The sequence below is a fragment of the Drosophila grimshawi genome, unplaced genomic scaffold (assembly GCF_018153295.1).
Source record: "Drosophila grimshawi isolate 15287-2541.00 unplaced genomic scaffold, ASM1815329v1 contig_311, whole genome shotgun sequence".
NCBI lineage: Eukaryota > Metazoa > Arthropoda > Insecta > Diptera > Drosophilidae > Drosophila > Drosophila grimshawi.
The window spans coordinates 10,934,446-10,958,609 of record NW_025063098.1 but is presented as its reverse complement, the minus strand read 5'-3'; the positions used below and the strand labels follow the sequence as shown (position 1 = coordinate 10,958,609).

The window sequence follows — 24,164 nt, the reverse complement described above, 5'->3', positions numbered from 1 at the left end:
CAACTAAATACATAAATTATATTTACAAAAATAAATAAAACTTAATTTTGATGGCTATATTCGGCGTCAAGGTTAATGGGGCCCAGCTGCCCTGTGCGAAAGAAACTGATGAATCGGCGGGCAGCAGCCAAGAGATTTGTCATCATCTCCACTTGACCATCGTATTGCTTGACCCGGTGGAACATGCCCTCGCGCTGCGCAAATTCGGCGAGAACGGCGCTGATATTATCGCTGGGACCGGAGCTTAATCCCAGCAGTTGCACGTAGTCGAGCCGCCTGTGACGATTCAGCCAGTAGAGGAGGTAATCGGCGATCAAATCCTCGCCAACGATGTGATCCGGTAAACAGCCGACGAGGGCCAGTTTCATGCCCATCTCATCGTCCGTAACGGACGGCTGCAGTATGCCGGGCGTATCGATCATGTAGACGGGTGGCTGCTCTTGGATTTTGATGCGCTCGCCAACGGATCGCGTCACACCGGCCTCAGCACCAACGCGGGCCGCACTCCGCTTCTTTAGGTGCACATTTCTCAGTACATTGATAATGGAACTTTTGCCCACATTTGGCACACCGATAATCATAATGTTGTGCTCGGCACTCTGGGTTCGATTGAAACGACTGCTCTCTGCCACCAGTTTGCTGGCCAGCGGCAGTATGTCGAGGACACCATGATTACGCTGATCCTTACAATTGGTGAATAGAATATTTCGCAATTCAGGCTGTTGGGCTCGCAGCTGCTTGAGAACTGAACGCTGCTGCTTCTTCCCCAGGAGATCCACTTTATTCAGCACTAATATATGTGGCTTGACACCATTGCCTATAGAGGAATTAACGTAAAGTACATCATTAAATCTCAATTCCCATCAATTTCCATCACCTGTAATCGTCTCAAAGAATTGTGAATTTCGTCCGGCGAACGGTATGCGGGAGTCGTGAATCTCAACAATGCAATCGACATTGCGCAGTTTCTGTTGTATCTGTCGCATTCCCTTGGTCATGTGGCCGGGAAACCAATTGATGCGTTGATTCCGGCTCGGGAGGCGGAAGACGGTGCGAAATGGATTCGACAGCGTCGACATGTTTACGTTTTTTGGCTGCGAATTCAGCTGTGTTCGGCTGTCTCGTAACAGGTGACCAATCGTTGTTATCGATAAGCACATTCGATATTCGTTTTAGCATTTCGCCAATGGGGCGCAACTGTCGAACCGCAGTCTGCAAAATCCGTGTTGAAGTAAACGTGAGTTTAATAAATTAGAAAAATAATCTACGATTCAACTAAATAATTCAATTTTATATATTTTTTTTAAATAAACGAATGAATAACTTTTTTATTTATACACATTCTTATAAATTCGATGATTTTTCTTGTATGTAGCTTATCTCTCACATTATCAACGAAAAAAAATGAATCATTCTATAAGTTTTGATCAATTGACATTTGGTGAGGTACGTATTGTTTCAAAATTCAGAAGATTGCAAATTAATCAATATTAAACTTCTATTTTAGAAAATCGGTGAGTTCAACCACGTGGTTAGAGGAAAATGGAACGGCAAACAAGTTGTTACCAAGAAGTACCTTGCTGCAACGGAGAAGGTTGAGAGAGAATATAGGGAACTGAAGAATGCGAACCATGAGAATATCATATTTTTATATGGCATCTCATACCATAATGAATTTGTGTACTTTGTTATGGAATACATGGATGGCGGATCTCTACACGACCTAATACACTGCCAAAAACAAATAAAGTATGATCAGGCGCATGTGATTAACTGGGCGCTCCAATGTGCCAGAGTAAGTTTGTACTACAAACATAAACATCTCCGAAATAGAAGAGTGCTAATTATTTTCCCATTACACAAACTAATAGGCTCTTGCCTATATGCATGCACAGACACCACAAGTTGTTCATCGCGACTTAAGCCCGCAAAATATGTTTCTGAAAAATAGACGTATGGAACTAAAGATTTCTGATTTTACATATGTCAGAAAAATAGCTACCAAAATGACGTCGAATATTCCGACACCAATCGCCTATAAGGCACCACAGGTTTTTATTTCCACTTAATATTTGTACAATTGTTATCTAAATTACATGATTCTATTAGTACATTAATGGTTCGACGTTCACCGATAAATGTGATGTTTATAGTTGGGACATAGCCATGTGGGAAATGCTGTCGCGTAAAACGCCCTTTGCAAATTTATCCGACTTAGAGATATGCAAAAGAGTGACAAAAGGTACGACTAAATAGTTCGCATAACCAAATACTAATGACCTTTTTGTTAACTTAGGTGAACGACCATCGTTCGACGAGTTGGAAATTCAATGTACGCAAGGTATAAAACAATTGATGACCGCCTGTTGGAGTCCTGATCCTAACGAACGCTATTCAATGCAGAAAATTGTTGCTGATTTGGAAAAACTACCCATTATTGTTGATCAGCTGGGCTTGTAAATTTACTGGTTCTGAGAATTTCAACTATATATGTATGCTTAATGACAATAAACTTTGTGTTGTTATAAATTTCTCACAATCACTACTCATGATCGTTCTATTGCAAAAACAAACATTTTGTTAAATTGTATTTGTTTACTTTAAATATACAAATTTGTATACAGTATACAAATTTGCAGGTGCTTAATATTTTATATCCTATTTTTAGTACTAAGGTACAAAAAAGCATAGGCTTATTGTATTCAATCAATTGTGAATAAATATGATATTTATATAGGTGTTAGATGTTATTTTATTTCACATTAGTATTCTTTTTTATTATAAATTTATTAAATATACGCACTAAATTGCATCATGGCCGAGAATACTTCGAAAACCTCACTCAATTCAAAATTGTCATCAGAAGATGAAAGTGGTATCGATGTTTCGACCATATTTCCCATAAAGTTGCCAAAGCTGATAGTTGGCCCCGTTTATGATGAGAGCGGCTTTCCACTGAATGAGAGATTGGCACTCAGGCAGGCCTGGAAGCTAATCAAACCGTTCGAACGTCGCTATGGAAAGGAAATTTACTTTACGTAAGCCAAAAAGCACAACGTATGCCAAAGGCTAAACTAACTGTCATCCCATAGTTTTCTTATGGAGAATTATACAACATTTGACCATTTTCGCATTGAGGGCAAACTTGATCTACACCGTTTGCATGGCCATTCCTTGGCCTTTATGCGATTCATTAGCGCCGTCATCGATCAGAACGATCCGGTCTTATTCCAAGCAATGTTAAGTGACAATCACATGACGCACGAACGCTGCCGTGTCTTGCCAATGCATATGAAGGTACGCTAGTCAAAAGTGAAAATACATATATAAATATATTGCATGTGAAACTTTCACTCTTCGCCTGCAGATGCTGATTGAGGCTCTGATTGCGTATGTGCTCGAAAAGCTGAGCGATGTTAAGTCGGCGGCGTTGGAGAGAGGCTTCCAGCGGCTCCTGGAGAAGTTTCAGGTTCACTTTGATCAACTTCAGAGATCTAACGCTAGCTTTACCGTGTACAGACGAACTATGAGCAAAGAGAGCTTCGCTCTTCATATTGATGACTAATAAAAAAAAAAATCACTCATACGCAACGCAAAACGTCAATTGATTTAGATTTAAGATCACAGTACAGCTCGATCAATTTGAAAATGATCCAAGGCTTTAGCCACAGATGCTTTTAAGAACTTGATTTAAATAAACTTGATTTAAGGTATTAAAGTTTAATTTTGCATGCATTTCATGGTTTGATTGAAAAAGTAGTTCAAAAGGTTTTATAAATAATAATATATTATAAAATTTGAAATTAAAGTTGCGAATAAAATTATACAAAATTTAATGGAAACAATTTAGCTAAAAAGTAAGGAAAAAATATAATAAATAAATCTTGGGGTAGTAATATGTAAAATGGTCCAAGAAAAAAAAAACAAATTGGACCACAAATGGTTAAGCGTTAGTAGCTTAGTAATAAGGAAAGAAAAAAAGGGCGATAAGAAGAGACAAAGAGTAAGATATAATATAAAGAAAAGATAGCCAAATCACTGAACCTCTGGAATAAAAGAAGAGATTTTACCCGGAAATATATTAGTATTGAGGTTTATTAAAGGAGGAGAAAGTTCCATCAAGAATACTTGAAAATAGGCATTGTAAGACTTACAAATTATACCATTTTGAGTCTGTTATATGAACTGGTTTAGACTCAAAAATATTGTATTTATAAAAATTTACTCCGAAATAGTCCTTGGAAATAAACTCGAACTTTTGAGTAGATAGTTTTCTACTATTTTTTTTCGCTGAGTGCACATATCAGTTGGCGATACGGCGTCGCTGTCGACGCTCTGCTGCGACGTCGAAAGCGTTTGCTTTTAGCGCTGATGCTAAGCGCGTTTCCTTTGCTTTTTGAATTTCAGTTTTACTCGGGTGCTCAGTGCGTCCATTCACACGTTTCGATACTTAAAAAAAAATTGATATTCAAAATAATAGCCATATATAGGTTTGTTAAATAAATAACAAGCATTTATCGACCTTAAGCAATTTGAGCAATTCTTCCAATATTTGAACAATAAATTCATTACAATATGGTTGCGGATATCAAAAAGGTAAGCGCATCTTGTTAAAATTCACTAAATATGTTTTATCTCAAACACTTAAGTGAAATTTAAAATAAAATTCGAAATTCGTGCTATCTAAAAATGTGTTGGACCAGTGCAATAACTTTGGAATAATTAAAATTTACAAATGTTAATTTTAGAATTTTAACTTATCTGTACCAAAAAGTATGCTATGCTACTTTGGTTGTTTTAGATAAAATTATTAATATACATGATTTAAGATACATAGGCAAATACTAATGCTTAGGAAATGGCTACAACCTAATGTCCAGCATAGTAATTTAAACTCTAATTTTAAATAAATAGTTCACTATCTGTGGGCTAATTTATTACTCATTAGTTCTCAACTGGGGATCAAATATCTTATCTCGATGTTGAAATTTTTGGCTGTAATTTACGAATACAACGCGAGTACTACGTCCAAGCCAATAAAAAAGCAACAACTTAAGAAGCAAACCCAATCCACAAGTTCACGTGAGAGGTTACTGCTTTTGATAATGGCTTACTGAAGACTTTGAGCATGACGATTTATGATTCAGATTTTCACTTGTAGATTCTCAGGTACTTTGATTATCGCATATACACATCTGATTCGTATTTTGTCAAGCAGTGACAAAAATTTCAATAAGTTTATTTTATCGGAGAAAAAAGAACGGATCAAAATAATATATGCTTTATATTTATTATATATTATTATTTTCGCTTGGAAGCCTATCGCTTATTGTTTATGTTTTCAGACCGGACATGTTTAATACATGTTTATCTCGTCTGTGCGAGCTATCGAGCAATTTGCGAAGCAACAATAATATTTACACGACCTTTTCGACATATCAAGGCCAATGCATCCGCAATAAATATTTCATTTAGACTGCCTCGTGGCATGTAACTTGGTCCCATCTGGTCGAAGTCGAAAACAGCAAAACAAAGAAGTTAATTTAAATATACATATACAGTTTTGATATAAAGCGTCAAAGATAAAATATGAGCAACTAGTCCAACTGTCAATTATTAGTAGACACTTATTGATTGATAAATATCCTTTACAATGTTAAAAGCTTTTAACCTATTGTACTTGTTTTTTACGACTGAACCAATTAAGCTGTGAGCCACTGTAAGTGTGCACATTTAATAATCGTATACACACCTTCGGCTAAAACAGCAATAGAAACAGCAATTCTTGCTTGCACCTTAAATTTATGGGCTGCTCTAATCGTTGGCGAGAGCACTCACATTTTTCTAAACAAGCCTTTCCAGACCACAACCGCACACACACACACACACACACACACGGACAGTCAAACACACACACGGATGCAGTCACACGACTAACGAGCGTTGCTGCCTTCGTGCCAAATCGAGCAGCGCACGAAGCTTGGCGGCGCCAAATGCCGATGATTGCACTTGACATTGTGGATCGGTAAAGGGGAATCGGCAAATAGTAAACAGAGCAAAGCAAACTGCACAAAATACTAATTAGCATGTGATGCGCCTCTATTGCCCTGGGTGGGTGTGTCTATCTTCCTCTTCGTTTCCGTCTCTTTGCTCGGCAAGTGCACCTCTGTCCCACTCGCACTCGCTCCCTTTCTCTATCCAACCTGTTGTTGATGCTGTTGTTGTTGTTGTTGGGTGGGTGATTGGCGAAAGGTTTATTTGTCATTTGAATTGCATTTGACGCCATTAAATTACAATTACGCTCGTGCAGCAGAGAAGCACATATTTTATAATTGCACATTGCGTTTTGTTAATATTTAAAGCGCTTGTTGCATTCCCAAAAGGATTTGAATTTCAAAAGTACATTCAAAAATACTCTTTTATTGTAGAAAGCGTATTTTATTTAAATTATATTGTGTATAAATAAGAAGCTTAATATCCATTTAATATGTAGACCGTAGACCGTTTTAAGGAAATATATATTTAGTAAATTTCCAACTTATCTATATAGTATAAGTGTAATAAAGTTTATCGATCAAGCAATTAATTATTGCTAACAATTTGTGTTTTTTTGAGACGCAGGATAATTTTACTGTACAGATAAAATGATAAATATTATTTATAGTTTTTTGCTTTCAAGCGAAACTGATCAACACAATTTCTAGTTATTTTTATATTCGTACGTACAAGCTCATACATACGTATATAGTATATAGATATAATACATAGATACATGTGCAAGTGTGTATTGTGCATTTAGTTTAAATTATTTTGTATGATTTAAAATGCTTCTACCTGACGCATTTGGATGTCGTCGAACGGCATTTTTGGCAAGTGCAACGGCCAAGCAATTTTTTATAGACACACACGCAAAATGCATTTAGAAATTCAAGTAAGGCGCACTACAGGAAGCATTTATTTTGTTGGATTTGGGGGCGTATGCATAACATTTGCCCATGTTTGTTATGAAATCGTTTCTAGAGTATCTTTCGTACTATCTGAGAGTTTTAACTCTGATAATTATTTTATAGTTCATCTGTGTTTCATTTTAACAACTTTTATTTGTTCCTTTTAGATAATTTTAATCAGTAGGTATTAGCAAAAGAATTGCATACTTTGATTTAGGTGTGTTTTTTTAGATCAGCGTGTTGTTGTTGCTTTCTTTCCCCTTTGGACATTCGAAATGTAACTCAACTAAATCCACACTGCACCGCTTTATTGTGTCTGACGTAAAATACGAAATGTTTTGCATTTAAATGCGCGTAAAACGCTGGCATAACAATAAAATGTTACTAATTATATGAGTGGAGTGCCGAAGATTAAATACACTTAGTCAAAAGTTATGAAAACAGTATTTTATAGAAGTACACTCAAATATCGAGCATCTTAAATCGTATACTTTTTATATGACATGTATAAATATATATATATTTACACGAAATCTTCAAAGGTGCGAACAAAATTGCACATTGTAGAATATCAAATTGGATAATCTTCTAGCTTTTTTTTATAAGAGATGCAAGATAATTAGAATCCTGTCCATATTATTATCCAAACTTACTTATTAGCTCACTGTATAATCACTGATGTTGCGAATTTCTCGACGAACACAACACAGCCCTAGCCAGAGTATCGAAAGAGTACCAGCCAAAATAAAAGCGCCACTATTTCAAGATTCGAGAAGAAAATGTGCTTTTCGAAGAGTCGCCAAAGCAGTCGTCTCCAACTGTGTTGACCACACGGATCAAAACAATCGCTACGCCGCCCCAAATAAAATAAGCGAATAATATAAGTTTATATATCTGCGTACCGAATATATGTATTCAAAAGTATTTTCTAAATAATTAATGAGCTTATATTGAAATAAGTGAAATAAAGGTCGAGACTACATAAATAATATTCGAAAACGCATAGTGTGTGTTTTGGTGCGTCTTCCGATAGTGTTTATATAACGCATATTTTTGCAATATCTGAGTGGGTTTGCAATGGACTCGGATAAAGTAGTACGTGCCATGGCACGTTGGTGGCAGGTAAAGTCAACAAGTATGGCAACATGCGGCTGCACACACCTCCTTTTTATAAATAAATACACACACAAATAGATTCATCTTGTTCGCTTTTACATTTTCATTTACACTTTAGTATTTTTATACTTTTTGTATGCCCATTAAAAATGGTTAGAAAGGGTAGTATGAAATTGTGCAGACGTATGTAGCAGGAATCGAAGTCAGCTTCTTTGTATATGTATATATGTATATTTATTCGTCTGAATGATCTCAGAGATTAAAAGAGATAAAAATTGTTATATACAAGTTTAAGTTAATTTCATGTGATCAATAAATTGAATAGTTTATCTTAGAAATCGATAATCAATAGCAATAGAGTAGATATATTCCTGATCAGATCAGACTTGAACTCTCTGTATGTTCTCAAAGACTATTAGACACCAAATTTGAAATAAAAGTTCAAATTATCAATAATAAAAGCCACAATTTTAAATATACAGCATTTTCATTTCACTAAAGATTTCATCAATCACAGTACAAGGTATTTCGTATCAAGCTCTTTCTCTCTCTTAACTAGAATGCTCTTTACATTTTGAGTATTCTTGAATCATGATCCGCACACGATCAAATAGGCAATTCTACAGTTTTTTCCAACAATCAATAAATTTGGATGTAATTATCGATGTAAATAATTAACAAATAGCTCTTTTGCTTTTTTCCTCACAGACTGTCAGCGAGGAGGATACGGATCTCTCGGCACACAATCCAATGCTCTACGATCCGCTGCAGGATGGTGTCGTGAAGACTTCAAAGTCACGTCAATATCTGGCCGCACTTGTTGGTAAGTTTTGGGCTGAGAAGACAAATTCAATTTTTGCTTAATTTGTATAAAATGATTACAGTTTGTCTGGGTGCAGTTGCTGCCGGCACGGCCTTAGCCTGGACCAGTCCGGTGCTGCCACAAATCAGTGTTAGTCCCAATACCACCAGCGCAACAACGAACACCACAGCTAATGTCACAGTGGTCAGTGTGCCACACGATGACCAACTCCAACTAACTGTCGCTCAACGTAAGTATCGTCATGTCTATAAAAAAAGATAGTCTATACAAAACATAAATCGTCCTTGATTCTAGAAAACCTCCATTTTATTTTTATTTTTTAAATATTTGCTATTATTAAGAAATGCATTTCTAAAAAGTAGAAATCCAACCCCAATTTTCAGAAAAATTCCTTTCTAATTGACAATAATAAAGAAATCGTCTACGTAGTATACACAACAGAATAAAGAAATGCGAGTCCTGCTCTTTAGAAAGTTACAATATTTATTTTGAGAAATGTAGTTTTTGAATAATAACATGAGAACAACTGGGAGCCAAAAAGTATGGCCAATTTCTAAAATTCAGTTTGATTCTTTGATTTTCAGAGTTTTAACTACTGTTCAATTGTTTACTTGCAGAGACATGGGTGAGTTCTCTGCTGGCCATTGGCGCCTTCTTGGGCGCCCTGCCAACGGGCTATATAGCCGATGCAATTGGCAGACGCTATACGGCGATGCTCATGGATGTACCTTTCATATTGGCCTGGCTATCGATCAGCTTTGCCAAATCAGCTGGTTGGCTGTACTTTGGTCGCTTTCTAATTGGTGAGTTATTCTATATACTCTACGATAGCTGATCGTAAGCTGAATTATCTTTGAATCTATCTATTTAGGCATCTCGACTGGTAGCTTTTGTGTGGTTGCTCCAATGTACATCTCGGAAATAGCTGAGACGAGCATTCGTGGCACTCTGGGCACACTGTTTCAGCTGCTGCTCACTGTGGGCATACTCTTTATTTATGTAGTGGGCGCCTTGGTCTCGTGGAGTGCTCTGAGCATGATGTGCTTGGTGGTACCCATTGTTCTGTTTGTGGGCATGATCATGCTGCCAGAGACGCCTGTTTATCTCCTGAAGAAGGTAAGCAAATGAATAGTCCTCTTCCTTTCTATATACACATATCCATAAATTTTCTATTACATTTAATTATTGATCACCTGCAGGGTCGTCGTGCAGATGCTGCTTTGTCGCTCAAGTGGCTGTGGGGTCGTTACTGTGATTCTCGTAGCGCCATTCAGGTGATACAGAATGATTTGGATCAGGCTGGTACGGATGCCTCGTTTCTGGACCTGTTCACGAATCGTGGTGCACGCAATGGTCTGATTATCTCCATGATGCTGATGTTCTTCCAGCAGTTCTCAGGTATCAATGCGGTCATCTTCTACACGGAGTCAATATTCAAGTCGGCCGGCAGCAGCTTGAATGCCTCCGTTTGCTCCATTATTGTGGGCGTGGTGCAGGTGATTATGACGTTGACTTCATCGCTGCTGATCGAGCGGGCCGGCCGTAAGATTCTGTTGCTGTTCAGCAGCACCGTGATGACCATTTGCCTGGCCATATTGGGCGCCTACTTTGACATGAAGGAGAGCGGCAAGGATGTGTCGCACATTGGCTGGCTGCCACTGCTCTGCATGGTGCTCTTTATCATTACGTTCTCGGTGGGCTACGGCCCCATACCCTGGCTGATGATGGGCGAGCTCTTTCTGCCCGATGTCCGGGCCACGGCAGTGGCACTCACAGTGATGGTTAATTGGCTGTGCGTGTTTGTGGTAACGAAGTGTTTTGGCCTAATGATCACCGACTGGGGCTCCGATATGACCTTCTGGTTCTTTGCTGGCTGCATGGCCCTGGCCACAGTATATGTGGCTCTCTCTGTGGTCGAAACCAAGGGCAAGACCGCCGGCCAAATACAAACGTGGCTCAGTGGGCATTAGGGCAAAGTGTTGCGAGAGATTGTACACGTTAAGTAAGACCAAAAGAGAAGAAAGGAAATTAAGCAACATTACGCATACGCAGTGTGTAAAGCAAAATGTACAACAATTAACATAAATGATTTAAATAGTATAGTTTTCAAATATGTTTTAAGTAGCCAACTATAGTCGAACTTCTCCAACGCCACAAAAGAAAAAAAACTAAAAAATTATAGAAACTTTGTTATTATACCCTTGCAAAGAGTATTATAAAGTAAACATTAATACATAGTCATAGTCATAATTCATAGTTACTGTATGAAATACTTATTTGTGTTCACAATTGGAATAAATTATATTTAAAATGGAACCAAAGTTTTGTTGGCGAAATTCGAGGTCAACTTGATTTTAATGCTTAAATAATTTAATTTAGCGAAGTTCGACTGTACCTATCTTTGGCAAATATATCTCTCTTTGTGTTCGGCTAATTAAGTCAATGAAGAGAAATATCTCTTAGCTATTTTTGGCTTGTTTTTATGTGTATTTTGAAATGTGTATATGTTAAGTGTGCGACTGTAAAGACATGTGTTAAAAATAAATGTATATATTTATGTATATATATAAATATGAATACTGAATGTATATTGATAATAACAACTAAATTACTATAATCAGCCAACTCAGTCGCTGCATTGACCTGCCTGATAACCCATTGAATGGATTTGCTGAATCCACCGCAGGGAACGCCCCTCAAATTTTGCAGCTAATCAGCAGCGGCTGTCAGATGAAATTTGGTATGTAATCATGTCATGATCTGGCCACGCCCACATTTGGCGCCGTTTTTTGATTACATATCAGAGGCAGCTTCCCGTTGGCCCTGCACTTGGCCTTCGGGCATTGGCAAGGTTGCCCAATTGATAGATTGACGCACAGACGCAAATTGTTTGTATGCCATGCCAGGTAGCCTCAATTGTTGCCGTTGTTGTTGTTCCACTTTTCAATTACTGTTTGATATGCAAAAATATTTAATGGCGTTTTTGTCTTTCCTGTTTGTCGCTATCGAATTTCAGGAAACTCTATTTGGATGTGCCCCTTCCACCGAACTCAAGACCAAAAGCGATTGCTTGCTAACATGTGCAACAGGTTGTTGTAATTGTTGTAATTCCATTAAAGCCAACAAAAAATATTGTCAGCAAATAACGGCTCATTGGATACCGTTTGTATAAGGCTGATTAGTGGAAATGTTGCTTGAGTGTCTGGCAAATAAATTGATTGATTTATTTAGCACTTGAGCTTAAATTCTAAACTAGCAAATGTATCTAATGCGACAGGAATGCAATTGTCAAATATCGTTGACTAATGAGCTGGTTAAGCTTTTAATTTAACTCAACCCACGCTGACTTACAATTAACCTTACAATATTTAATAAGAAACTTACTCTTTTCGTTTAGCAAGCTTAAGTACACATATGTTTTAATAGTGCCATAAGCCAACATCATTTGAATTTATGTTGTGTTTAGCTTATTAAATTTAAGCTTTATTTTATAAAGGCTTGACAACTTTTAGGTACGTGTTTCAGAAATTAGTTGCAGATTTAATCTAGGGTAATCTTTTATATTTTGTAGCTGACTAAATTCGATCAGGGATACATGTATATTCTCCAAAGATTTATCAATGTGCCTTTAACAGCAAGTCGCAGCGCAATTAATATTTGAAATATAATCACATATATATATAGACAAATGAATCACTAACTTAATAAAAAATTAGTTCAATTAAAACGCAAATTTATAAACATTTAAATATATATCTCAGAAATTTGTCGCACAGCCGAACCGAACTTTAATGCAAAACCGGATCTTTTCCAAAAAGAAAGAAAAAATTACTTTTGATGTTTATTTATATTGTTGTGATATTAATTCTGATTCGCAGCGCTGATAATGCAAATATATATTTAAAGATCATTTTTGTAAACAAACAAGCATTTCAATTATTTGGATATTATCAAAGACAATCTCCAAATCCATAATGTCAATTTATTCATGATCAGTTTTAAAAATCGAGTTGATATCATAAGTATTGCGCCAAATTTGAATGTACGGAAATTAAGTTGATTTCTTTATTAGACAGATTATTTACAACGCACGTGTATGCCACTTGAGAATTTTACGGGTCTCGTTTGCGACACCGACTAAATAAGTCAATGCCCACACGGCAAGTTGTCGCATATGTCAGATATGTTGCATACATGTGTCGCATATGAATTGACTTCCTCAAAGAGATACTTTTCGAGCGCCGTCTCGCAAAAGCAAAATTAAAAGTTGTACAACGAATTTTGGGGGCGGAACTAAGCCGAATCGAATCTAATTAAAATTTCACGACTGTTTTAATTGGTTTTACATATATATTTTTTGTGTATTTGCATTGTTATAATTTAGCACTAGGCTCAATTGAATATTTTATAGCTTGTTTCGATTTGTTTTACCAGTTTGTTTAAATTGCACAAAAAGTCACGTTATCTAAAGCGCAGTTCAGTTCAACAATCTGCGTATTTTGCAACAATACGATATAAAACAATCGCGAATGCATACATATACACATATATCTATATACATATATACAGATATATAGAATCGTATTTATTGCTATGCTTATTATCTACTTACTACTAAATACGAGCTCTGGATGCGACAGTCATAAAGACTCGGCTTCAATTTCGTTGTGCATTTTAAGTAGAGTCGCAAAATCGTTTAGAATTCTCGCATTCGTTTTCCGACAACGACAGAGGACAGTTCTTCCAGATCTTAAGTGTTAACGTGCTATATCCGGACGATATTCAAACTTAATCCCATCAAATATTCACGTAAATTTTAACAATCTTAAGCTTGAAATTATTGTATTCGGTGTGCCAATTGATCGTATTTGGCAAAATGGGTGAGTAAACTGTGATAGTAATATAAACTATAGATTAATTATAGTTACAAATATATATACATATATGTATTGTTGTGTAGTTGTAAAGCCCATCATGTGAGTGATTTAAGTATTTTAAATTGTTTTTGATTAACTATGGAAATGTTTGTCGTCAGTTGAGTGCTGTTTAAATACGGTGAACTACTTTAAGTAAGTTTATAATTTGCGTGTGAACGGTTGTTCCGATATCAGTATTATCACCATCCATAATAAACAACAACCTGAATTTGAATTGTTTGGCTTAAGTGTGTTGCTTGAATATATGGGCCATGATCAAGTGCTGGCCTGACTATTAGGATTGCCATTAGTTTTGATTTGTCGTAATGGCGAAAGGTGTCTATTTATTTGGAACTAAACTTGGAATTATTGTTGTATTTTATACATAATTGAGCCACTCGCAAAGTAAAGGTTTCTTGAGATATCTTTGCTTATCTGTGAGGATTTAATACCCGGAATATACGACTGTAAATGCATCTGAAATCTGTGTACAAATCTATTCATCCGAAAGTTAAATCGTGTATAAAAGTCCATATTGAAGCAAAATAGCGATCAATAATTTTTAAAAATTATACAAAATATTCAGATTGTGCCTTTTTATCTTAGACAAATACCTCTCATAATAATATATAATTTGAGATTAGGATAAGTAGTAAAACTTATTACGATATATTTGCATCGATGACGCTAATAGCAATAGTTTACAAAGTGCCCAACTATTTTACTCTTGTTGTCAGTCCAAGTGCTTTTTGACGTCACTGGTGGTTATTATTTGATATTGGGCAGTCATTTGACATTATCGCTCTCTATCCATCTGTATTGGTATTTATCTATCCATATATAATCTATATATGCGCACTTGTTTTGTCAATACATGCTTACAATTATGATGATTAATACCATATTTTGGAGCAGGAAGACACGTCGTAATATTCGGTCGTCCATGTGGGCAACTTATTGATAGGTTCAGTTACATGATGATTACCAATTTGTGTCAATGTGCCACTGCTGATATACTAACAATAATACTATGTATTCACCATGTATTATTTGATTTTGATTAATTACGTATTACTTTTTGATTGTCACACATTTTCTCGATTACAATAAATAAAAAAAACAAACAATGTTGCTAACAGATTTTCACATAGGAAATGATTGAGATAGTCGATAAATATTTTTTGGTTGAATAAATTTTAAACAATGTAGTTCAAAATCGAACTTTATAATCTACTTTGGATGAGCATTGGAGACTATTACATGTTGACCATCTACAGTGTCTAGAGAAACGTTCATTGCCAAGTATCCATATCATAGTTTGTTGTTCGATGGGATAAAAAAGCTTCGTATTTGCCAGCAAAGGATTTAATAGCTCTAAGTTATAACATTTTTTAAATTAGGAAACTTCTAACCGGAACTTAACCATAACAAACATATAATAACACACATTCATGAAGGGTTGTGAATAATATTATATCAACAGATCCGTTAGATGTCACAAGTGTTTCGGAGAATGCCACGAAAACAATTAACGGAAATGACATAAAAACAATAAGTCATAATTGTACAAGAAGTCGGGCTAAAATTTGATAGCTAATACAACTAATAATAAGTGTCACCTGCATTGGGCGAATAGTACACAAATGTATTAACATGCTCTCAACGAACTGGCGACTTTCGGCTGAAGTGGCATGGGGGGAGTACGGAGGGGTCTGTAAACACAAATTGAGATTGGAGGAAAATAGCCGCAGCCGTCTTATCACTTGGGGCACACTATTCAAGTGCAAATGCACAAGTGGCGCACTTTTTTGTAACAGCTAATAATGTATTTCAAAGACAATTCCCAGTAGTAGTGGTTGCATCGATTCCACATTGAGTGCCATAGATTTTTCTGTGCCGGCAGAGCGCTGCTGATAAGATAATGCCCTCTTAGTGTCTCAGTGATTTTGTACACTCGGAAAAAAAATCGCCCTGAAAACTAGAAAGATTTTCTTGATTGCAAGTTTTAAGGTTAGTCAAATTAAATTATATGAATTTATAACCTAAACCTGGAAAACCCAGTCTTTTAGCAAGACACGACATTTAATTTTAGAAATATACTTTCAGAATAAAGCCATGAGTATGTCGAATTTTTATCTGAGTGTAATGCCGGTGAGCATTATTTATTTCATATGTACTTAAGATTTTCAATTGGCACTGCAAAAAGTCTTTAAATTTAAACGCATCGCTTTGAGCGAGCGCATTTCAATTCTCAGGCTTAAAGCTTACGGTTCGGATTTCGTTTAATCTTCGTTTCGCTGATACAAATATATATATTATATATATAAATATAAATATATTTACAAATATATTTTTAGTGAATTCTTTCTACAATTTCATGTAAGGATGTGACAAAAGTTAAACCATGTTTTAAGAAATATATCATGCTGAGTTTAGTTGGAGTGAACTTTTTAGCTGACGCTTAAGCAAACCATTGATTTAATTAGTGATTATACGAAAATGTGTCAAATGAGTGACAAATAACTATAATGATTATCAGTTTTTACAATAATTTTATAATTTGCACCATTTGGCCCATTACTAAACTCTCTGAAAGTAATGTGCATATTTTCACACAATTTTCGCTCAAGTGTTACGACTTTTATTAATCAAACGAATATAATTTATTTTGTTTACTTGTCTTTTTTATATTTATTTCAATTTAATGGCATTCATTAAATTAATTAATTGTATGGCAGACAAACACATTGAACATCTGATTTGTGTAAAAAAGCATCCATAGAGTTATTTCCGTAAATAACTTCGCCATACTGAGTCGGTTTTTTGTTACATTTATTCTCGCTTGCCTCGTTCGTAATTGGTTTGAGCGTCGACGGGGCGTATACGCAATGCCACTAAACCTATCATCAAATTTAGTGCTGATGCGTACCTTATCAAGCACAGTCCAAGTTGGAAGATGGTATTTTCTACTCTTTGCGATTAACAAATGTTAATTTTTATTTGAAAGTATAAATTTATGAGCAGCTTACCAGTTAAAAGTACTAATACTGGATGGTAAATTCCTGCATTGCTCGAAATAAATGCTTCTGCCTAGCGACGGTAAAATCTATTCTCAGTTAAACACGAAGTGCTGTGAAAAATTGTAATTTTTACATATATTTAGTGAAAGTTATTTAAAAGTTGATCGAAGAGAAAACCAAAAAATTTGTTTTTACAATTATTTTTCCGCATTTGCATTTTATTCATAACAAAATAAAAATAAAAACACCATTTAATATAAAATAAAAATATTCAAATTTGCAACAGTATACATTAACAGATAGACAAGATTAAAAATATTCAAATAAAAATATATTTTCGCAGAAAATATAAGTAAATAACGAAAATATGAAAAAATATACAGGATACAAAAGTTTGTGGCAAACATTTAAGAAGACTTTTGACTTACTTCTTATCTATTTAAGTTTAGCAGAGATAAATTAAATTAAAAATTTAATATAAAAGAAAAAAAAATATAATAAAGAATAGTAAAACGTAAAATGGTCTGAAGTGCTTAATCCAATCCATAAAATTATAAATATAGAATAGATAGGCAAATCTCTGAACTGCTCTGGCAATTTTAATAATCGACTGCATTTGCGTTTCTTAATCCAAAAATAAATTTTTAGAAAATGTAGGAGTAAATAACAAAAAGAGAAAAATGGACAATTGTGACAACATTTTTTGCCTGGCAATTAGCTTTCACAATCATCAGAATTTACATTCCAGGCGATTGTCTTCTCTTTATTAAAAGCGTAATTAAAGAGTTGTCTCTCAATTTGAAAATCTTGCAGCTGCTACACGTGAGCAAGCCAAATGCCAGCAATAAGCGACAAGCGAGATGTGCCTACTTACAGTGAAGTAAGCTCCTTCCAGATAAGCGACGGATTATCTCGCGACATGGAGCCGGTGAAAACTGGTCGCATCTTTTTGGCTGCCGTAGCAGGTGAATTCCCAATTCTCAACTTGACTAACCAATATTAATAATAATAATTCACAATTATTTTTAGCCAACTTGTCTGCCTTTGTGGTGGGCACCTGCCTCGGTTGGACCTCGCCCATTGGACCGAAACTGAAGAGCGCTGATACCTCGGATTCTCCTCTGGATCGTCCGATAACGGCTGATGAGGATGCGTGGATATCCTCGCTGATTGCAATTGGTGCTTTGGTGGCACCCTTTGTGGCTGGTCCGCTGGCGGATCGCATTGGCAGGAAATGGGTGCTGCTCTCGAGCAGTGTATTCTTTGTGGCCGCCTTTCTGCTCAACATGGTCGCCACCGAGGTGTGGATCCTATATCTGTCCCGACTAGTCCAGGGTTTCGGCGTTGGCTTCGTGATGACCGTGCAGCCCATGTATGTGGGTGAGATATCCACGGATAATGTCCGTGGTGCCACAGGATCACTCATGCAGCTCTTCATCGTTGGTAAGTAGTTAAACAGAAAAAATAAGAGACGAAAAGCGACCTACATTTTAAGAAAGTAAATTTCTAGAATTTATGGTTGCGATTTTCTAAAAACTAGGACTTGCTCATCTAAATTTCAGAACTGATTTTTCTGTATTAATGTGCATAATTTCCAGAGTGTTAGGCATTAGTATTTTTAGACTCTTAGAATCTTTTTTCCTTATATTTAGAAATAAGTTCTATAAATTTATATTTTTTAGGGCGATTTTCATTTGAGGGCGATTTATTTTCTGAGTCTTTGCTAATCTCTCTTATCTCTCTCTGTTTCTCTCTGAACAGCTGGGATTCTGTATGATTATGCAATTGGACCATTTGTCTCCTATCAGGCGCTGCAATGGTGCTGCATTGTGCTGCCCCTCATCTCGAATACGGTGTTCTTCTTCATGCCGGAGAGTCCGTACTATTTGGCGGGCAAGGGTCGCAAGACGGACGCAATGCGCTCGCTGCAGTTCCTGCGTGGGCAGAGCGCCGAGGGTGTCCACGATGAGATGACTCTGATTCAGGCCAATGTAGAGGAGGCGATGTCCAGCAAGGGCACAGTGATGGATCTAATCCAAAATCCCAGTAATCGCAAGGCGTTGCTCATTTGTGGCGGACTCATCTGCTTCCAGCAGCTGTCTGGCATCAATGTGGTGCTCTTCAACAGCCAGTCGATCTTCGCCAGCGCCAATACGGGTCTCAATCCAGCCGTGGCCACGATTATCATTGGCTGTGTTCAGGTTAGCGCATCGGGATTGACGCCCATCGTTGCAGATCGTCTGGGCAGAAAGGTGCTGCTCCTGATCTCGGCCAGCGTAATGAGCGTGGGTCTGGCCGCCTTGGGTGCCTTTTTCTACATGCAACTGGTGGTGGGTGATATATCCAGTGTGGTCTGGTTGCCAGTGCCCGCCTTGATACTCTACAACATCGTCTACTGCACGGGCTTTGGTCCCCTTCCGTGGGCAGTGCTGGGTGAGATGTTCCCGGCGAATATCAAATCGGCTGCCTCATCTGTTGTAGCCAGCACCTGTTGGACTCTTGGCTTCCTGGTCACGCGCTATTATCCGGCACTAGATGCTCTCGGCTCATATTATGCATTTTGGCTTTTTGCCTTTTTCTGTGTGGTGGCCTTCTTCTTTGTCCTGTTTGTCGTCATGGAAACGAAGGGGCTGAGTCTTCAGCAAATCCAAGATCGCCTTAATGGCAAGCATAACTAGTTCAGCTTTTTCTTAGCCTAAATGTACAGATTTTTTAGAATTATAGTTTTGCTTATCCTATATGTGTAAGTCGTATATTCAAGTATTTTATTGTCTATATTTAAGCATATTTTTAAATTGTAATTCACTGTAATTAAAGAACAAAAACTACAAATTGAAGCACATGTTTTTTTTTCAACTATATAAAAAATAGAATAATTCGTATTCTGAATCAAAAAAAAAGCTTTCAATTTCCCGCGCAGACACTAGTTAACACAAAGCTAATTGCTACCAGCAAAATTACAATATGAGTTTAACAGCGCTGCACAAATAGCAACAGTTCATGTTATTTAACAGGAGCGATAACTCGATGTATCGATATCTGCTTATCAGCCCTGGATTGGGCTGTTGTCTGCTGTTTATGCTTAGTTTCTATTGAATTGACGCCGTGAGAGGAGTGTTGCGCGGGTGCTTTTCATCCAATTTGTTGTTGTGTCAGCGTGTAGCGCGGCTGTGTTTTGGAGCTTATAAGTATGTGTATCTCTGCAAGGTTGATTGTGTGTCTGTGCTTGTGCTCGTGTGTTAAACCCAAATTGAATTATTGCCAAAAAATGCAAATTGCAAGCATAAATTAGTTAATTGAATTATTTTTGTAAATAACACTTGCCGAATTCTTATCAAATTCCAATAGCTAGCTGCAAAAAAAAATAACAACAAAAGTGACCGAAATAACAGCAGAGAAGAAAAAGAAGAAGAGGAACCAATAGAAGAGACACATACGTCAATGCCGTTATAATTTTGTATACGCAAATAAAGATATCAGCTTTTCTTTTGTTTACACTCAACAGTGCCGGGAGTAAGAATGTAGGTGTGTGCGTGCGTGTGTCTGTGTGTACAAAAGTGCCTGCTGTTCTCGTTGTTGTTGCTGTTCTTGCTCCGCATCCTGTTTTTAATTCTCATCAAATGCGGCAAATAAATAATGTCAGTTTTTAAGTCATCGGTTGTTTGCTGCTCCTGCTTGATAAGCTGCTGCTACTACTGCTGACACGGGAAGTGGAGGTTGCAAGTTGTGGAAGTGATGTCACCCCATTTGCCTGCTGCACGAGACGATAATAACAACAAATTTTACTATTACCGCTGCCACACAACAAAAACAAAAACAACAACTACAAATAACGACAACGTTATTGCAATTGCTCTGGATTCCTAAGATTTCGAGACGTAGGAAAATGCCTTGGCTGCTTTCCCATTTAAATTTACAGTTGCAGCAACAACGGCTGCCGTTGCAGTTGCCGTTTGCCCTGTTGTTGCTATTGCTCAACATATGCTTGCAACAAGACATCGTTCTCGTCACAGCTGACAACGCGGAGTCAAAAGGTGAGTAAGCCAACTCTCCCAGTACATTTATATGTATATATAAATACATATATATGCATTATATATTTACATTTAATTTATTTCCATTGAAAGTTGTGTAGAGCGTGTAGAACCTAATCGAAATTCAGTCTGACGCAAAAAAAAGGCAACATGAATAAAACGAAATAAATAGAAAAAAAAACAAGTTACCAATCAAGTTCAGAAAGCTTGTGCACAGTGGTGCGAAACTGTGCGAGCAGCTATTGCAAATAATCCAAACCGAAAGCTTTGCAAAGTAAAACTCAACAACGTGCAACAACCACCGTTAGTTATAGGTTACTTGAAGGAACACAACAGAAGCACAAAACTTGTATTTCACTAAATTAACATGCAACCAGTGTGAAAAGAGATTCTCGTGTCGAATTCAACCTTGAATTTGTAAAACCAACTTCCATTTGTTGATCTTCTGGTGCTGCTGCTGCTGCTGCTCCTTCATCTCGTTCTTTGAATACACAAAAGCTAAAAAACAAGTTGAAGAAGTAAAATACCATTTTTTTTATTAACTTGCTGCAATTTTGTATTTTGTTAGTTATCATATAACCATTTTATGGCAAGTGAAACGAGATCTTTGAAAAGTAAGATTTTCGCTTATTTGTCACTATTTGTAACTGAGCTTCGGCATAATAATGTTGAAGATAATCCAATAAGAAAACACTAAAAAGTTAAAAGCACAAAACATCCAGCTTAAATTGGAAGATTTAAAAGTTTTAGTTTTAATAAAAATAAAAATTAAAGAATAAATGAAAATGTGAAATAATAAATCGGGGTGTATAAAAATGTCCAATGAGTTAACAATTAAATAATTGCAATTCAATTCAAATTTGAAATGAAAAAAGTAAATAATAGATCTGAGAATGTAACAATGTAAAATGAGTCAACATTTTTGACAAGGATTTGTCAAATAAATATGTAGTAGTGAGATACGCTTTAAAGCTTACTGTTTGACTGCTTCATGAGTGCTCGTCTTTTTCTCTATCATCCAGCCGCGTGCCTGCTCCTGCTCCTGCTCCTGTTCCCCTTCCCATGTCCATTGTCAAAGGACACGTGCTCTTCAGTCACAGTTGGTGTCTCAGTCACAGTCATTCTCAGTCGCTCTTAGGATTGTGCTTGAGCAAACACTTGGCCTCAGCTTGGTCGGCACTTTAGTTATCAGCAAAGATAGTTTTTTTTTTTTGCTCCACCTTTTGTCTTTTACTCTAATATGTGTTGTGGTGTGTGTCACCGTTTAGTGTTTAAAGTTGAGTTTATCAGGTCGACAGGTTTATCAAAATCTCACGTACTTATTCTGATACGAAGGCGCTAGCTTTAGTTTTCTATTTTTTGTTACTCAGGGGTTTCTGCATTTTTTACATGCAAATCTTGAAAGTTACCTTCACTCACGTAGTAGTTGGCCAACCAATTGCCTTTTGTTGAGTTGGCGAGTGTTTTGGCCATGCAACGTTCAACAAAAAATCGATTTTAAATATATACATTCTGGCGGAATTGCGTGCCACTTTTACTCTTATTGTGCCGCGTTTATCTTATTTATTTCTTTATTTTTTGTTTCGTATACATTTAAACTTTCTTTTTATGCTTTTTTTTTGTTTCGTTCCATTGCATTTCGCGGCCACTGTAAAATAATGCTCAATTCTTTTTTTCGTGTGTTTATAGCAAGCATTCATATATATATATAAATATATATACATCATTAAACATTTTTTTTTTATATCTTTTATGCATGCAACATGGCTTAATATGGTGTTCTTCATAAGGTCAGCACCTTAACTGCTGGCCATATCCATTCTAGCCAATTGTCAACTCTTTTATGGGTAGCTCGTTGCCAACCAAGTCGTTGCTTTTGTGGTTGCGTATTATTTCTATTGCTTATGTTATTTGGCGCACAATTAAGTACAACAATGACACATCAGCTTGTCTGTGAGGTAATGATAATTGCGTTTAAGTGGATACAAACGAGTCATCCACGTACATTATTTATCTGCTACCAATTACAGTCTCAATTATTGCCAAAAAATACAGCAAAAAATGTAACTAGCAGTTGCCAAAAGAATTTGAATTTAAAATAATTACCTGCTGGTTACAGAAAGGAAGAGTTATCTTCGGTTTGTTGAAAATTACATACCTTTGCAGACATTTAAATATTCGAATGAAGATTTTTTTAGAGACCAATTCCATTGTCAACAGATTGTTTCTCAAAGAAACCTAATATTTGCAATTTTAGAGAACATTAAAAAGGGTCTTGCAAAAGTAACTACAGTTACTGAAAAATGTTAAATGTATAGAATTGTTAGACTTTGATGTATCTACATATTATATGTTAGGTATATAATTAAATATTCTTTTTGCAAAAATTTCTTTGGGTTATGTAAATATTTTCCATCACTTGAAGAAAATACGAATAAAAGATTTTCACGTCGCTAAATGTATATATTTATTTTCTTTATATGATATACATTTTTTTAATCGGTTGCATACTTTTTCGCAAATCATCATTATCATTATCATTAGCTCTTTCGAATCAGAGAGCTCAAATCAGAAGAGTTTCAAGTTCCTTAAGCATAAAAGTTGTTGAACCCTTTCCCCATTTAAGCCAAAAAGAAGAAAAAATAACCAAAACCAAATTGTCATTTCGCAAATTGTACGTTTCCTGAGTCAATACATTGTTTGCCTGGCATTTGCTGGGTGTGCTGCTTTCAATTGTAATTATTGTAGTTGCTGTTAGGTAATTGCTGACCAGGGAAACAACAATTGACAATCCACTCGTGGCTCAGCTTAGGCACGTTCTTTTCTTTATGACCAACGCCCCAAAATCCACTTGAAGACGCAACTTATGCAAATGTCAACAACGAGTCGAGAGAAGAGTAGAGAAGTGCAGTGGAGAGAAGAACGAAGTTGAATCGTTGAAATATGCATGCTCAGGCTTCCGTTTGAGAGCTGCTTGGGCTTACATAGTGCGTCCATTTAAATTCTTTTGACCTGACTCAATCAAGTCGAGCTTGAAGCTTGCTTGCTGTTTAAATGTTTCATTTGTTGTTGTTACAGTCGTAAATTGAGTGGATTTTCAATTAAGCAAAGACGACTACGTCTACGACTGATAATGATGATGATGATGGTGGCGATGACGATGATGATGATGACCACTCGAGTAACTGAAGTGTAGCCATAGATATTCTCGCTTTCTGCACTGCAATACCCAATATACTTTTAAGGTGTCTCAGCTTAGGTTGTTGACTCCCACGACCAGGGACCAGGGACCAGAGACTCGGGATGGG

At 36.4% G+C, this 24,164-nt stretch overlaps 5 protein-coding genes across 6 annotated transcripts in view; 4 read left to right on the top strand and 1 right to left on the bottom strand.

The window, feature by feature from the left end:
- Positions 1-4: 4 nt before the first annotated feature.
- Positions 5-7,260, bottom strand: LOC6563327 (mitochondrial GTPase 1). 2 transcript variants are annotated; one of them, XM_032736824.2, is made up of 3 exons: positions 7,155-7,260; positions 878-1,212; positions 5-817 (listed from the first exon to the last, which is right to left on the bottom strand). In XM_032736824.2, the coding sequence occupies exons 2-3, from the start codon at positions 1,158-1,160 to the stop codon at positions 42-44; spliced, it is 1,059 nt and encodes a 352-aa protein (XP_032592715.1). In that variant the 5' UTR covers positions 1,161-1,212; positions 7,155-7,260; the 3' UTR covers positions 5-41. The 2 variants fall into 2 exon arrangements, with proteins under 2 accessions (XP_032592715.1, XP_001989677.2); XM_001989641.3 differs by lacking the exon at positions 7,155-7,260 and having other exon boundaries at positions 878-1,213.
- LOC6564117 (mitogen-activated protein kinase kinase kinase 7) lies at positions 1,206-2,539 on the top strand. Its single transcript, XM_032736825.2, has 6 exons — positions 1,206-1,237; positions 1,376-1,446; positions 1,508-1,795; positions 1,872-2,051; positions 2,110-2,242; positions 2,297-2,539. The coding sequence occupies exons 2-6, from the start codon at positions 1,405-1,407 to the stop codon at positions 2,458-2,460; spliced, it is 807 nt and encodes a 268-aa protein (XP_032592716.1). The 5' UTR covers positions 1,206-1,237; positions 1,376-1,404; the 3' UTR covers positions 2,461-2,539.
- On the top strand, positions 2,796-3,591 carry LOC6564118. The gene is made up of 3 exons (XM_001989643.2): positions 2,796-3,038; positions 3,093-3,297; positions 3,368-3,591. The coding sequence occupies exons 1-3, from the start codon at positions 2,815-2,817 to the stop codon at positions 3,563-3,565; spliced, it is 627 nt and encodes a 208-aa protein (XP_001989679.1). The 5' UTR covers positions 2,796-2,814; the 3' UTR covers positions 3,566-3,591.
- A 498-nt stretch (positions 7,261-7,758) lies between the features above and the next one.
- LOC6564119 lies at positions 7,759-19,575 on the top strand. The gene is given in 10 exon segments (XM_001989644.3): positions 7,759-8,069; positions 8,772-8,886; positions 8,948-9,115; positions 9,504-9,689; positions 9,758-10,002; positions 10,086-10,888; positions 11,508-11,626; positions 17,650-17,787; positions 17,852-18,265; positions 18,584-19,575. Coding segments are annotated over 10 exon segments (3,150 nt in total). The 5' UTR covers positions 7,759-8,024; the 3' UTR covers positions 19,501-19,575.
- A 369-nt stretch (positions 19,576-19,944) lies between these two features.
- The window catches only part of LOC6564121 (disintegrin and metalloproteinase domain-containing protein 9), a 34,726-nt gene continuing 30,506 nt past the window's right edge, over positions 19,945-24,164 (top strand). Inside the window, exon 1 of the mRNA XM_032736822.2 lies at positions 19,945-20,856. Coding sequence (XP_032592713.2) covers positions 20,709-20,856 — 148 coding nt within the window. The 5' untranslated portion in view covers positions 19,945-20,708. The remainder of the gene's footprint in view (positions 20,857-24,164) is intronic.